The 14064-nt window shown below is 39.6% G+C and overlaps 1 protein-coding gene across 4 annotated transcripts in view; it reads left to right on the top strand.

The window, feature by feature from the left end:
* Positions 1-14064, top strand: part of MEIS1 (Meis homeobox 1) — a 160950-nt gene that overhangs the window by 68162 nt on the left and 78724 nt on the right. For all 4 annotated transcript variants that reach the window (XM_081906387.1, XM_081906385.1, XM_081906388.1 and 1 more), the window contains one exon: positions 10928-11073. In XM_081906387.1, the coding sequence (XP_081762513.1) occupies positions 10928-11073 (146 nt within the window). The remainder of the gene's footprint in view (positions 1-10927; positions 11074-14064) is intronic.

Here is a 14064-nt window from a genome sequence, read left to right as displayed (position 1 = left end):
TTAAATATTATTCAAATTTTAATTACATTAAAATCTAACTCCGGATCAGGAGATAGTTTGGCTCCTCTGAATCGTTTGATTCTGTTAACTCACACAATGCTCTAGTTAACCAAAGAAACAATCTACTCACATACATAAAACAGGTGTTAAAAAAATCTATCAAATGGTACATTTACAGAGTTGATGTAGATTAATAAACTTATAGGGGTGTGTGTGTGTGTGTGTGTGTGTGTGTACATACACATCTAAAAACATTGCAAGAGGCTGAAGTTAAGTTTCATTTGTGTTCAGGTGGATGAGACAATGTCTTGTTTGTATCAGTTTGAATCAGATTGTATCAGTTTGTGACAGATATTGCCAAGAAGCAATTTTACACAGGTAAGGCGTCCTTTGCAAATGTCTATGCTACAGCAGCATTCTGCTGGTTGAAAGACTAGCTGCTTCTTGAGAACACAGACATTTTGGATTTAGAAGGTTTTAACAATGTTTTTGGGTGGCATGCATATTTGTGGTGCGACAAGGTTAAAGCACATAAAGCATTTAAAAACCATATTGTCAGGAAAGCATTGTTCAATGTCTGGATAAGATATAAGGATCTATTGGAAAATAAAACCCCAAGGAAGCAAAAGCTCAGAAAAAGCTCAATATGGAGGCCAAATGGCCGAAATATTGGGAAATTTTGGAACAAAAAGGAGATAGACTGAAACTGCAGAGTTTTGAGAAATTAAAAAACAAAGTGCGAGATTGGCTTCATTATTGCCAGATAATGCAAATGTCTATGCTGAGGGGAAGCTTCTATACATGGTGTGCATTATTTGCAGGGGAAGACAATGGTGTTGCCTAGAGCAAAGGGAACATAGCATTGGTTTGCTGGTGATGCGAAAAGTGTAGCAACAGCTTCAAGAGAAAAACTGCATGCATTTTAAAACTCATTTCTGGTTGTAACAATCAGTGTACTTTTGAAGCAGGGTAAGCTACCATCCTGTTTCCTTCAGCTTCTTTGGTTTTGATAACTAACTACATATCGCTGATAGGCTGCTTGGGACTGTAAACTTCGAGTGAGTGAAAGAAAATGAGGTTGTTGAGATGTTATCGTGCCCCTAAAGCAAAACTCCAGGCTGAACAATGTGACTGTATCCTCGCTGGTAGAAAGCAGGCCCCTCTTCCCACCCCTTTCCCAGGTATGGATAATTTTCCTTGTCCAGGCCTGTGAGAGAAAAGGAGGGAGCGTCTCAAGCACCTGTGTTGCAGGTCTCATGTTGTTAAGTCTCACCGAATCAGTACATGTTGTCAGCAGTATTCTTTGCCTTTGTTCTCTCTTGGCAGAAAAAAATTGGTCACATTTGGCCCTGTGGAAGGGTTGAGCTTTATAGGCGACCACAGAATACTGTTTTCCCTCTGTGGCATGCCCTTGAAGTGCTTTGCCATGAGGACCTGCATGTGCAAAATGAATAGTTTTGTACAGTGGCTCTTTTCTCAGATGTAGGCTACAAGTGAATTGTGCCTAGATAGTTTTGTGTTGTGTTGTGGGATAGTTTAAGCACAAAGTTACATTGCTGAATTTGTCCTTACTCAATGCTTTTTACGCACATAAGCCATTTGGAAGAGCTATGTTTTGGAGGAAAATGTTTAGGTTCTGTTCCTTTTTTCCTTTTTGTTTTTAACAGCAGTGGAAAAAGTTTCTCTGTGTTCTGCTGCTGTTAAAAGCACAGGATCAAGCACCCTTTTGTTTTTAAAAAGTTGGTAACTTAACATTTTACATGGCCGCAGCAGCTTCTTACTCTTCTCTTTTGAAATGAATCATGTATTCAAATTATGAGGTCAGTAAATTGTCTTTATAAATACTTGAGATGCTCGTGGTCTTTTCCAACTCCACGGTTCTATGATTCTTTACTCAGTATCCAAACCACAATTCAATTTCAGTATAAGCGGTACCTAATGAATTTGTCCTATTTGTGCTTTTTGGCTCATTGTTACTTGTGTTATCTCTAACAAAACTGCATTCTGAACAAGTTCCATTGTTCCCATCGGGCATTCTTCTATTCTTTGTCTTGTTCTAAGAATCAGACTACATGTTGAAAGCACTTTTATTTGTCTTATAGTACTGTTTTTAAATCCACTTTATTTAGCATGTGTTGTGTAAGGATATTCCATATTAGAAAGCAGAGATACTCTCCCCTTTAGTGTTTGATTAAAGTTGCACATATTACTCTTTTATAAAGTATTGCAGTGCATTTATTTATAAGGTTCTCTTAGCAGAAGGAAAAACTTATTTGTTTCTCATTAAATTAATTGTTTAAAAATATTATGGGGTGGTGTTCAATGAAGTTTTATTCAAAGTAGACCAGGTGAATGTACAGAAAGAACATTACATATCACCTCAAACACAAGGCTTTTTCAATGGAATTGGTTCAAATACTGTATTCAGCTGGTTTACACATTTAGCTTCTAGTCATCAAGTGTTGACTAGCAAGTGATAGGAAATCAAGCATTGCACAGATGTTTCTTAGGTTGCTGTAGTATACAACTGTACAACAGCACTTGAATGCAGATGGTTGAGTAAGAGCTTCAGTATGATATATCAGAATGCAAGCCATTCTAAAGGGCAGGTATAATGCACATGTCCTATTATCACAAGATGCACTGACAAAATTCAATATGTGACTGATAATTGCGAAAAGTGATTTTCTGGCCATAGGGCATTACTGAAAGTGTCTACCGCACACCCCCACCCCTACTGGAGGGTCCACTGATCCTTTGGAGTCAGTTCGTAGAAAAGAGGGAAGCAAGATGCGCATGAGGTGGCACACAGGAGGTTAGCACTGCTTGTATGGTGGCATCTTTGGATACAAACCAGCATTCCCAAATGCTTTCTCCTGGTGGTCATTTCAAATCCAAGAATTCAAATGAAATTTGGACTTTTGTGTGCATTAAAAACAACACCTGCCTTCAGTTTAGTGAGACATGCAAAAGTTTACTAGTTTCCTCCCAGTTCATCATGCTGCTTTTTATGTGCTACTGTTTTATCATGTGATGGTTCTTCATCAGTTTATAGAATTGTTGAATAATGAACAGTGTGAACGCAAAATGTAACCTGCTGTCTACATTCTAATAGGGACAACAAATGTATATGTACAATATTAGATGTCAGTCCTCAATTTTTCCCCAGATATAAATTTCAGCAATTAGTTTCTCATGAGCTTACTTTGATCATGTAATCATTAGTTTACAGTGAGGGAAACCAGCCTCTAGAATCAAGAATGGTTGCCAGAAAGAATCTGAGGCTTTTTTAGTATGCAAAGAAGGAGGAGAAAAGAGACACACACAGAGCTGGGCTCAAGGGCAGATAATTTAAAGGTGCAAATGTTAATTAAATGCCAAACTTGCATTGACCTGTCTGTACTTAAGTGGTCTAATCGCCTTTTTAAAAAGTACTCCTGAATAATCAAAACTTTTGAGTCAAAAAGGTTGTCTACTTAGTAGAAAACATCAAATTTATTTCTTTTTTATTTAAAAAAGCATGCCATAGAGGAAACATAGCCATACATTTAAAAACCCTCTCTGTTTATTGAATATAAAAGAAATAAATGGGGGGAAAACATACATTACCTTAAAGGACCATAAACAGAAGCTGTATGTGGTTTTTATTGTTTCATTGGAACTGAGCACAACACTCTAATCTAAAATCCAATAGTCTCTGGCCAGAGCAGATACTTTTATTGTATTAGATTCTTGAGCAAAGAATGTGCTACCGAAATGTCTTCTTCTAAGGGGCTAAAATGACCTTTAGTGTGAAAAATTGGGAGAAGAAGAGGGGGAGGAGGGGGGAAGTGAGCTTAAAGGGCTTTGGCAAGCTCTCATGACAATGGAGCATTGCAGTCCAGGGTGCATTTTAAAAGTTTCTGTAGGTATTTTGCTAATGCTGTTTGGTCCATTTCCCCCACATACTCTCCACAAACTGCTTAAAGTGGTGGATAGAGATTCTTATCTAAAAATGGATCATTACAAGCTGAAGCCTGGAATGTGGCCTTCTGTGCCTTGTGGTCCTTGGCTCTGTAAATTCCAGTGCTTTGTCATTTTCAGGCCTGTGGTAAAGCTGAATTTTCTCCAGCAACTTTAATCTAATTTATCTCACATAATCCACTTGAACAGCACATCTTTCAAATGGGAGCAAGTCTGGTTGCAGCCTTTGGGGGCGGGAGAAACCCCTGTGCATGTGTTTTAGCAGGGAACAAATTGGTGGCAGCTAGCTCCATGAGAGGATGTTTGTGGCTTGAATGTAGCACTGGGGAAGTGAAGGTTTTTAAAGGAGATATATACATGTGGTAAACATTTTTCCTCATGGGCCCCAATTTTATGTTGGCTTATCCTTCCTAAGCAGTGCACAATTGGTAAAGGGACGTATGTGCTTTTGGAACATTCCTCTTCTGTTAGAACATTGCTTGCTGTGCAGTGCCTTAATGGAGCTAGCACCCTGACCCTTTCATACTTCACCACCTCCAGTCTCACACAGAGTGGATTGCATAAATATCCTGGATTTGGTCCTACTCATTTGTCTGTGGGTGTATTGCACTATGTTGACAATGCAATGTGGTTTCTCTTACGTTGAGTTACTTTTTCTTTTCATGCTGATGATAGGTTTCCTTGTGTGTAGGATTATTTCCTTTATATGCTAGCTTTCTGAATGCAGTCGCTGGTAAAACTGGAGAGTTCTGTGAGATAAGTCGTTCATGCAATTATTTTAACATTGTTTGATAAGAATACAGAACCTATACAAATGTGTGTATTTCAGGCATGGGAAATGCAAAACCCTATTTTAAAATGTCATCTGCGAAAATTGCCTTTGTATTAACTATTTCAGGACATGGGTGCAGTTGCTCTCTCAACCATTTTGTTAACAAATGAACATGACTGATAAACATAAAATGTGCTTTTGTGGAGGAGTAGAATTCTAGTGAACTTTTCAGTCTTTTACTGATGCTGTGCATGTCATTTTGGGGGGAGGGCTGAGGGTTAGAAAAGGGGTGATCAGGGGGAGGCGGAGGGGAAGTTGTAGGAAGAGAAGGGGTGGAGATTTGACCTGAATGAGAGGAACCCCTGCTGACATGGCCAGCCTGACTCATTGAATGACCTGAATACGATAAATGCTGCTTTATCCTTCCTTGAAAGGAACAAGATAGCACAGCCTAAATGCCTGGGTGTGCTTAAATAGGCAACTGGGATGTTTGAGGTGAGCATGTTTGAAATCTGAGCTGGCTGACAATCTTGAGAGTTGCCACAGGTCACCTGCAGTGCTCTATGGGGATTGGCCAGGATTCACAAGAAATCTTCTATGGGTGAACTGTAGTACAAAATATCTTTGACTAGACCACGACCTGTAAAACATTGTAGAAATAATTCTTAAATATTATTTGAAAGGACAAGTGGCCAGACTGAAAGGTTTGACAGTTTGACATATATGCATGGTTTTGATAGCTCAGAAACTGAAATGTGGAGCCAAGACTCTCATTTTGCTTGTTAGAAGGTTTGTGGTGTGTGTGTTTTATTTTTTTTAAAATAGTGTCTAGTTGCTGTGCAGAGTCCTATGCTCCTAGCAATTTGACAGGCAATGAGTCTGCTTCAGTGATCTCAAATCCTTTTAGACTAATTTGTGAAAGAGCAGAAAAACAGCTAGCACTCCCCCACCCACCCTTCCGTGTTCAAAAACAGAGATTCAGGTATTTTACAATCAATCGTATCAAGACATATTTATAATGTTGTGCAGTATCTAAAGAAGAAAGTAAAGGAGAGTGTCTTTCTAGGGGGGGGGAAAGGTATTGTGTTGATTCTCCGCCTCATCAGTGACCATGACAGAGATGGTACTGAGAGCCAGATTTCTGCATTAGAATGTTGCATATGTGCAACTCAAATTCAAGCAGTGCCCTTGAATAGCCAAGGGCCATTTTTAAGAGTCTCTGGCCCCTCAGTCACTGGCCTACTAGTTAATTGCCACACGGACTTCGTGACACATGGACAGATAATATGACATTTTCAGTTTCTGTCACTAGCAAACGCCACAGCGTTGCTTGCACTAGTTGCTAAGAAGCTGTCAGAAACCATTAGCAGTTGGCTAAAGTTGCCCTATGGCATTTCCTCATGGCATCAGCAAAACGAGCATAAATCACCCAGTGGAGCCTACTGCTATACTAATGAGGCTGTAAGCTTGTTTATGGACTAGCATCATTTTTATGATTATTTCCACCTTTTCAGTTTGCCTTCATTGGCGGCAGGAGAAGTCAACTTCAAGAATGAAGCCACTGCTGACATTTCACAAATGTGGTTCTTAGCTGCTACCATGTGGCTGGTCAGTGGTTCTTCAAGTTTTGTTTGGTGATCTTTTTTAAAAAAAATGTAGGAAGGGGGTAGCAGGAGAGGAAAGGCATTCTCAAGAGACCTTACAGAGGTGACTGTATCAAATTGCAGAGTGAATGGAAATGCTATTTAGACTTTCAGCTGGGATTTTTTTTCTTTGACAAAGAATCAAGTTCCAGGTTGTTGTTGTTTTTTAAAGTGGAAATGGTTAAACGATGTATTAAAAACTATGAAAGTAATTTCTTCTAAAGAACCCTATTTCATTAATTTGCTCTTTCTCTTATCCTCCCTTTATCTTCTGTCGGACAGGACTAGAGTTTATTGTTTTAAGCTTCTCTGAACACGCAAAAGTATTTACATGGGATTGAAAGCATTTGCTTCCAATGAAAACCTTGTCTTAGATTACAGCCCAGCAGTGTAATTTCCCTCCCAGATGGGAGTAAAGTAGCTGTATTTGCCTAAAAACAGTAGGAAGAACAAACTGTGCATTAAGCCAAGGCTGTTTTTGGCTTGAGCTAATGATGTAACAGAAACCTTTTATTTGGGATAGGTCACTGCCTGTGATTGAAAGGAGGTGATCTGGCTCTTGCTTGAAAGGTTTCCCCATTGTATCTACATAAGTCTTCACTTTAAAAAAAAAAGAGGAGGGGGGAGATTCTGTTCCTAATGTTTCTGCTTTCATATAGCAGAAATAAACAGGAAAGGTTCTGGGGAGTGTTATACATGGAATGCAGAAAGCTTTTCCCCTCCTAATGGAGTATATAATTCAGGTGCCCTGAAGGCATGCTTTCAGGAATTCTTTTGCCTGAGGTAATGGGGAGCTAAGGCTGCTTTAAGGCCTTGATTATCTATTGATGCACAAAGCTGGAAAAAAGTCATCTCCCTTGGATTATAGTAGATATTTCCATAAATTATCAATGAATTCTCTCCTAGCCAGGCACTTGCTAAAATAATCCGCAGGAGGGGGCAGAAATGGATAGAATGTATTTATTTAAAAGAAGAATAGGCAGAAAAGCTTTGGTGAAAGACAATGTCATTAGGTTAGAAGCCCTTTACTTTTAATCAATGACTGTCTAATATATTTCTCCCCTACGCCGCCCCCTCTGTGCTTGCCTCTCCAAACTAGAGAAAGTGGATTAGTCCATGGAAATGTTAAATGCTGTTGAGTTGTTTGCTCATGTTTATTTTATGAATCATTATTTTATATGGTGAATTGCTTCTCTGAATAAAAGGCTTTCAAAGACTTTATCAGCCTAAGACATCTCAACTCTTTCTGCAACGGCTCTGTTTTTAGAAATATGAATGTTTGAGTCAAGCTTTTCATTAAATATGGAGCTCTCCATAAAGGCAGTCACAAATATTCTTTAAGAAATGCTTTAATTTTTCTGTTGTTTGTGTTGTAGACCATTGTTTCAAAAAGGATTAAGGAGCCTCTTTTTAAAAATAGCATCTTTCCAATATTTACTTAAATCATTTTTGCCTTGAGCATAGAGATGGATAGTCCCCAATTACATCAAAACATTATGCGCTCATAAAAATATGGACAGTGGAAGCTCCAGTATGACTTTCTATCCATGTGAAAAAGATGAAAGGCTAGAACCAATCATTACACAAACTTGATCTGTAAACTGCTTTTTAGGTTTCAATTGCTGTCCTTTCCTGCAGTGTTTGTGCCAATATGAATAGCATGCAATGACTACACCACAAACAAAAACAGTTTGCGCTAATTTACATTCACATATAAAGAAACTGGGTAATTTGACATACTGTTAAAAACCCTTACTTCAATCAAAAAGAAATTAGCAGGTTCAGTATGGTTAAACTGAGGCATGCTCTTGATGGCTGTACATCAAAAAATGATCCTTTGGGAGCATATTACACTGGTCCTGATCCAACTTCACTGACTGCCAGTTAGTTTCCGGGCCCAATTCAAAGTGTTGGTTTTGACCTATAAAACCTTAAACGATTCAGGATCACACTACCTCGAAGACCGCCTCTCTCCATGTGAACCTTCCTGGACACTGCAATCCTCATGTGAGGCCCTTCTTCACATGCTTCCTCCACGAGAGGTCTGGGCCTTTTCTTCAGCGGCTCCCTGTTTATGGAATCTCTCCTCAGGGACGTTTGTCTTGTACCTTCATTATATACCTTCAGGCACCAGGTGAAAAAGCTCCTCTTCTACCAGGCCTTTGGCTGATAACATTCTAGATCCTTTTCAATGTTTCTGTGGGAGAGAGTGGGCGATAATGGGAGTTATTGTTTTGTTTTTTTGTTTTTTTATAACGTATTTTGATATTATATTTTTATGCCGTGCACTACTCTGAGATCTACTGATGAAGGGCGATATACAAATTTAATAAAGAATAAAAGTAAGAATTGTTATTATGCTGCTTCTCACCTTCACAGTGTTCAGTACCAAGAGTGGAATATATCATTATTCATTATTTATTAATTAAATTTGTATACCGCCCTTCATCATAAGATCTTAGGGTGGTTCACAGGTAAAAACACGAGTAAATGGCCAAAACATAAACAACAAATAATAACATCCCCCACTCCCACAAACACATTAAAAAAGCTGTAGAATATTAATCAACTAAAGGCCTGGTTGAAGAGGAACATTTTCGACTGGTACCTAAAATATATATAATGAAGGTGCCAGGCAAACCTCCCTGGGGATAGCATTCCACAAACAGGGAGCCATTACAAATAAAAGACCCGTTCTCGTGTTGCCACCCTCCGGACCTCACATGGAGGAGGCACACGATGATAACCTCACAAGGAGGAGGCACAGATGCTGAATGCAGAGTCTTGGCTGGCTTATATGGAGAGAGGTATTGTGGTCCTGAGCTGTTTAAGGCTTTGTAGGTCAAAACCAGCACTTTGAATTGGGCCCAGAAGCTAGCTAGCAGCCAGTGCAATCGGGCCACGTTTGGTGTATATGCTGAAACTGTCTTGTCCCAGTGAGCAACCCAGCTGCCAAATTCTGTACCAGCTGAAGCTTCCAAGCCCGTCTTCAGAGGCAGCCCTATGTATAACGGGTTACCAGAGCATAGACAACAGAAGTTAGGCTATCCCTATCCAGATAGGGGCACAGCTGGGCCACCAGCCAAAGCTGATGGAAGGTACACCTCAACCTCAAGTGACAGCAGAGGATCCCAAGCTATGTACCCGCTCCTTCAGAGGAAGTGTAACCCCATCAAGAGCAGGCAATCTCCCACCCATCTGGCCTAAGGGAACCACCCAATATCAGTGCTTCAGTCTTATCCGGATTGAACTTCAGATTATTGGATCTCATCCAGTCCATTCAATCCATTACTGGGGCAAGACATGGGCCCAGCACATCCACTGCCTCACCTGTAAATGTAAAGGAGAAGCAGAGCTGTGTGTCGTCAGCATATTGCTGACAATGTGCTCCAAATGATCCCAGTCAGTGGTTTCATGTAGAAGTTAAATAGCATAGGGGATAAAATTGAGCCCCATGGAAGGCTCCATGGGACTGAAAAACGCTCCCCAAGCAACACCCTCATGGAGCAACCATATTCTATATATTGACCAATACTGATCTGGAAATAAATAGATGACTGTGCATAAAAACCACACATGCATAATTTGCTGGTAGGGGTCACAGCTGAGCCATGGAGAGCATGCTTTGCATGTAATAAATTCCGGGATCAGTCCTGGAAAAGAGCCTTGTCTGAAATCCTGCCAAGCTGCTGCCAGAGAGTAGTTTGATTTGGTATAAAGCAGCTTCATGTGATCCTACTGTCCCTCAGAATACTTAATGTAAGGCGTATTCATTTTCAGCGGAGGGTATCATTGGCATGGAAGAATGAAAACATAGGGATATTGCTGTTTGTTGCCCTCCTGTCCTGCTTGCAAGGCTTTGTATAAGCATTTGGTTGGCTGCTGTGAGAAAAGGCTGTTGGACTAGATGGGCCCTTGGTCTGACGCAGGAAGGTCTTTTTTGGGTTTTTATGTGGAACTGATGAAAAGGAATTGTCCTTGCAAAGGTCAAGAACATACATGCCCTCAAGGCCAAGGGCTGAATAGTCAAATGGTTTTGGAGGCATCTAGAATATCTGAATGAATTTGGACTGATCGGAATATAGTTTACATGGTAATATTGACATTAGGCTGCTCTTGTTTTGCACACTATGAATTCAGTTCTTGGTTTGCTCACAAATCAAGTTTTCTTTCTTTTTTGTTTTATTTATTCACTGCATTTATATCTCACCTTTTTCTCCCTGGAACTCAAGGTGGCTTAAATAGTTCTGTTGGAGTATAATTTCCTTCATTGTTTTTCATATTTGTATCCTTCTAGGGAGGAAAACATAAGCTTAACTTCATTTTCTAGTTAAAGAGACAAATGGCTGATGCTGTTCTATGTTTTAACCAGAACTGAATTGACATAATTATTTCCACCCATGAAATACAGTATGACATAATTTTTAGAGCTCATGTTAATATTTTAATATGTATGGTTAATAGTAAAATACCTACCCCCAAATCAGACTTTAGTCAACATACCGCAAGTTAGCAAAAGTCAAAAATTTGATTCACTATATATTTACAGGTGACGGCTTGGACAACAGTGTAGCTTCTCCCAGCACAGGTGATGATGATGATCCAGATAAGGACAAAAAGCGACATAAAAAGCGTGGCATCTTTCCCAAAGTAGCCACAAATATCATGAGGGCATGGCTGTTCCAGCATCTAACAGTAAGTGAACTCTAGATCACATATGTGAAGTGAAACGTGAGTGGATAATTTCGTAACTGTGGTAGAAAGAAAAAGATGAAGGAAAAAAGAGAGAGAGACTTACTACCTGTTATGGGAACACATGTTCAAAATTGCTGTGAACTTTGTGATCTTGAGATTCTTTGATTTTTTTTTATAGTTTGCTAGAAAGAGGATGTTTAAATAGTTATGCAACCATTACAAAATTAGAGGCCAGTTCTGTTTCTTTCTATGGTGGTTTCTATTACTTTCAATAACAGCTTCTGGTTTAATAGAGACATACAATTTGGCCTATCTGTAGTTGTTTCTAGGCTCACCTATGCAGCCAAATACCGTTAGTTTTAATGGAATGGCACTTGATGGCATTTGCTTTCTCCCTGGATATATAAACACAAATAGAACATCAATTATTTGGTTCTAATAATTGTAGTGGCAACCATCACCTTCTTCTTATGCTCCCCTTCCATGTGTTCAGTTAGTGTGTCAAGGGGAGCATGATAATGCTGGCTAGACCTGCTTCCAGTTCCATGCATCTGCCAAATCACTATAAGTTGGACAGAAGGAAAGAATGCCCCCTGCATACGTATCAGTTCATACACAGGGCCTGTCCTCAGGGCTGGGAATCCTGACATGAGTGTGGTTCTCAGCCATGTGTACAGTTCTTGCATTGCATTCAGCTAGCCGAGGTCAGGGTGGGGGCCCATGTCAGCACCAGCACCGGATTGGGAGGCAGGATTAGTGCCTTTTACTTCCCTGCCCTTCATTCACTGTCTCAATATGTGGAAAGGAACATTTGAAAAGGACTTCTGGAGTTTTGATAATAATTACCTAGGGCACAGGGAGAGTGAATGTCTGCCTTGTACCCATAGTGTTTTCTTCTTAAGGATGCTATTGGAAAGATCTCCTTAAGCAAACGTGCTCTATGACCAAAGCCATTGTCACTGTAGTGTTCAGTCATGCACAGTCAGCCTTATGAGTATCATTCTACAAGTTTGGAATGTTTTCTATAAAAATATTAATAAATCAATAAAGTATACTAGGGATCAAGACTTAATAAAAAAATACTTTGAAGCATCAGGTAGCACTTCTGTGAAGCAAAGCATTTCATTTTATTATAATTTATATTCAGTGTTAGGCACCCTGAGCCCGGCCCTGGCCGGGGAAGGCGGGATAGAAATAAAAATTTATTATTGTTGTTATTTATTATTATTCTGAGTGGAGAGGTCTGATGGTTAATGGAAGTGTATCTGTTTTCCCCAATCCATTTGACATTCTCCCATCCCCCAGCACAGCCTTTATGTGTGCCTTCATTTTGTCACCAGAGAGCTTCTACATGGTCAAGGTTTTTGTATATTTAGTAAGCTTTTTTTGTCTGTCCCCCTTTTGACCAGCACCCTCATCCCCAACCCAGTTTCCTTTACCACATTCAGAAGAGCTTACCACGCAGCTATTTTTTGTGGGTTCTGCTGAGTGGAAATGTCAAAAACCTTGCTTGGCAATCAGCTAGTCAAATGGGTTTTGGAATTAGGTTGCATGCAGACTAAGGCGGGTTGCTTTAGTTCCGTTGAAATCCATGAGCCAAGTTAGTTGTTACAGAATTAAGTCCCATTGACTGGTACCAAAGTGTGAGTAGCTTCATCTGAATCAATTTATAATCCTAACACTCTAACCTATGACCACAATTATGCCACCCCATCTGCACTGGGGAAGAATTATTTGAATAAGCTGCATTTTTGCAAACCAGGCCACTTTACATGGACTGACCAAAAACTGTAGAGTGTATTTTCTTCATCTGGTGGAACAACCATAGTGTTGAAGTCAACTATGTTTTTCTGGAAAACAAGATTTCAGAATGCCTATACTGCCTATCATATGTGTAGACATATGTCTGAAGTGGACAATTCAGACAATTCAGAATTGACTTGTGTCCTCCTTATTGTATATTTACCGCAGTCCTGCGGCTGCATATACTGCATATACAAAACTGTATGTACATAGGCCACAGCTATTTAATCTTCCCACTGCATTAAAAAGTGGGTGGGTCTTTGTATTTGCATGGTGTGACTTGCTCTTGAGGTTATAAGTCAAGGTTGGTGCCTCTACTTCTCCACATGTGTACCTACAGTATTTGCTGGAGTACAGTGTGAACTGGCCTTTTGTAAAATAAATTATTACTTTTTCACTTTTTAAATTAGTTCATTCTACCACAGCAGACAGTGGAAGCTTGGTAAAACATTCAGAAATGCACCACAATTTATAGCTGGTTGACTGTAGCCTTATTATTATGTGCAGCACAACACAGATGATGCTTACAGGTGTGAAAAAGAGACAGCAGTGTAATCTCCTATTCCTGCCACTTTTAAAATTCTTCTCAGACTGGTGGAATTTTCATTTCGCTTTAGATCTAAATAATAATCTCAATAGCAGCAGTCGCTGATTAGCATCAAATGGACAGATAAACCAAAGTCAACATAAACAAAACCAACGAGTTGCTGTCAGATAATTCCACAAGTTTGTAAGATACAGATTTTGAGCCTTTGTTTAGTCAGTTTGCAATTAAAATGTAATAACTGACTTCATTTAAAAAGTCATCTATAATATTTATCCTTTCAAGACAACCATTTAGTGTTACTAATTTGTTCTTTTGGCAACCTAATAAGACTGAAAAATAGCAATTTCCCCAAAGCTACCATATATGCTACTAAATAAATGGCTAAATTGGGAATCTGAAGCTGGGTCTCTCATTTCCCAACTTATGCAGTACAACGGGACCCAGGGATATCTAGCAGCAAGAATAATGTGAGCTACCAGAGTCTAGGTTACTGTTGCAGAGCTTTTGGGATACTGGGTCCAGTAACCTTCACGCCCACTGGACACAATCTAGGAACAGAAAGGAACTGAGCTCCTCAAAGGTCATAACAGATGTAGCTCAGTCCATAAAGACGTGGATTTGTCAAAGCTAATTGACAGGTA

Source organism: Podarcis melisellensis (genome assembly GCF_964234715.1).
Source record: "Podarcis melisellensis genome assembly, chromosome: 3".
Taxonomy (NCBI): Eukaryota; Metazoa; Chordata; class Lepidosauria; order Squamata; family Lacertidae; genus Podarcis; species Podarcis melisellensis.
The sequence above is the reverse complement of the archived record's forward strand: the minus strand, read 5'-3'. Positions and strand labels throughout refer to the sequence as shown.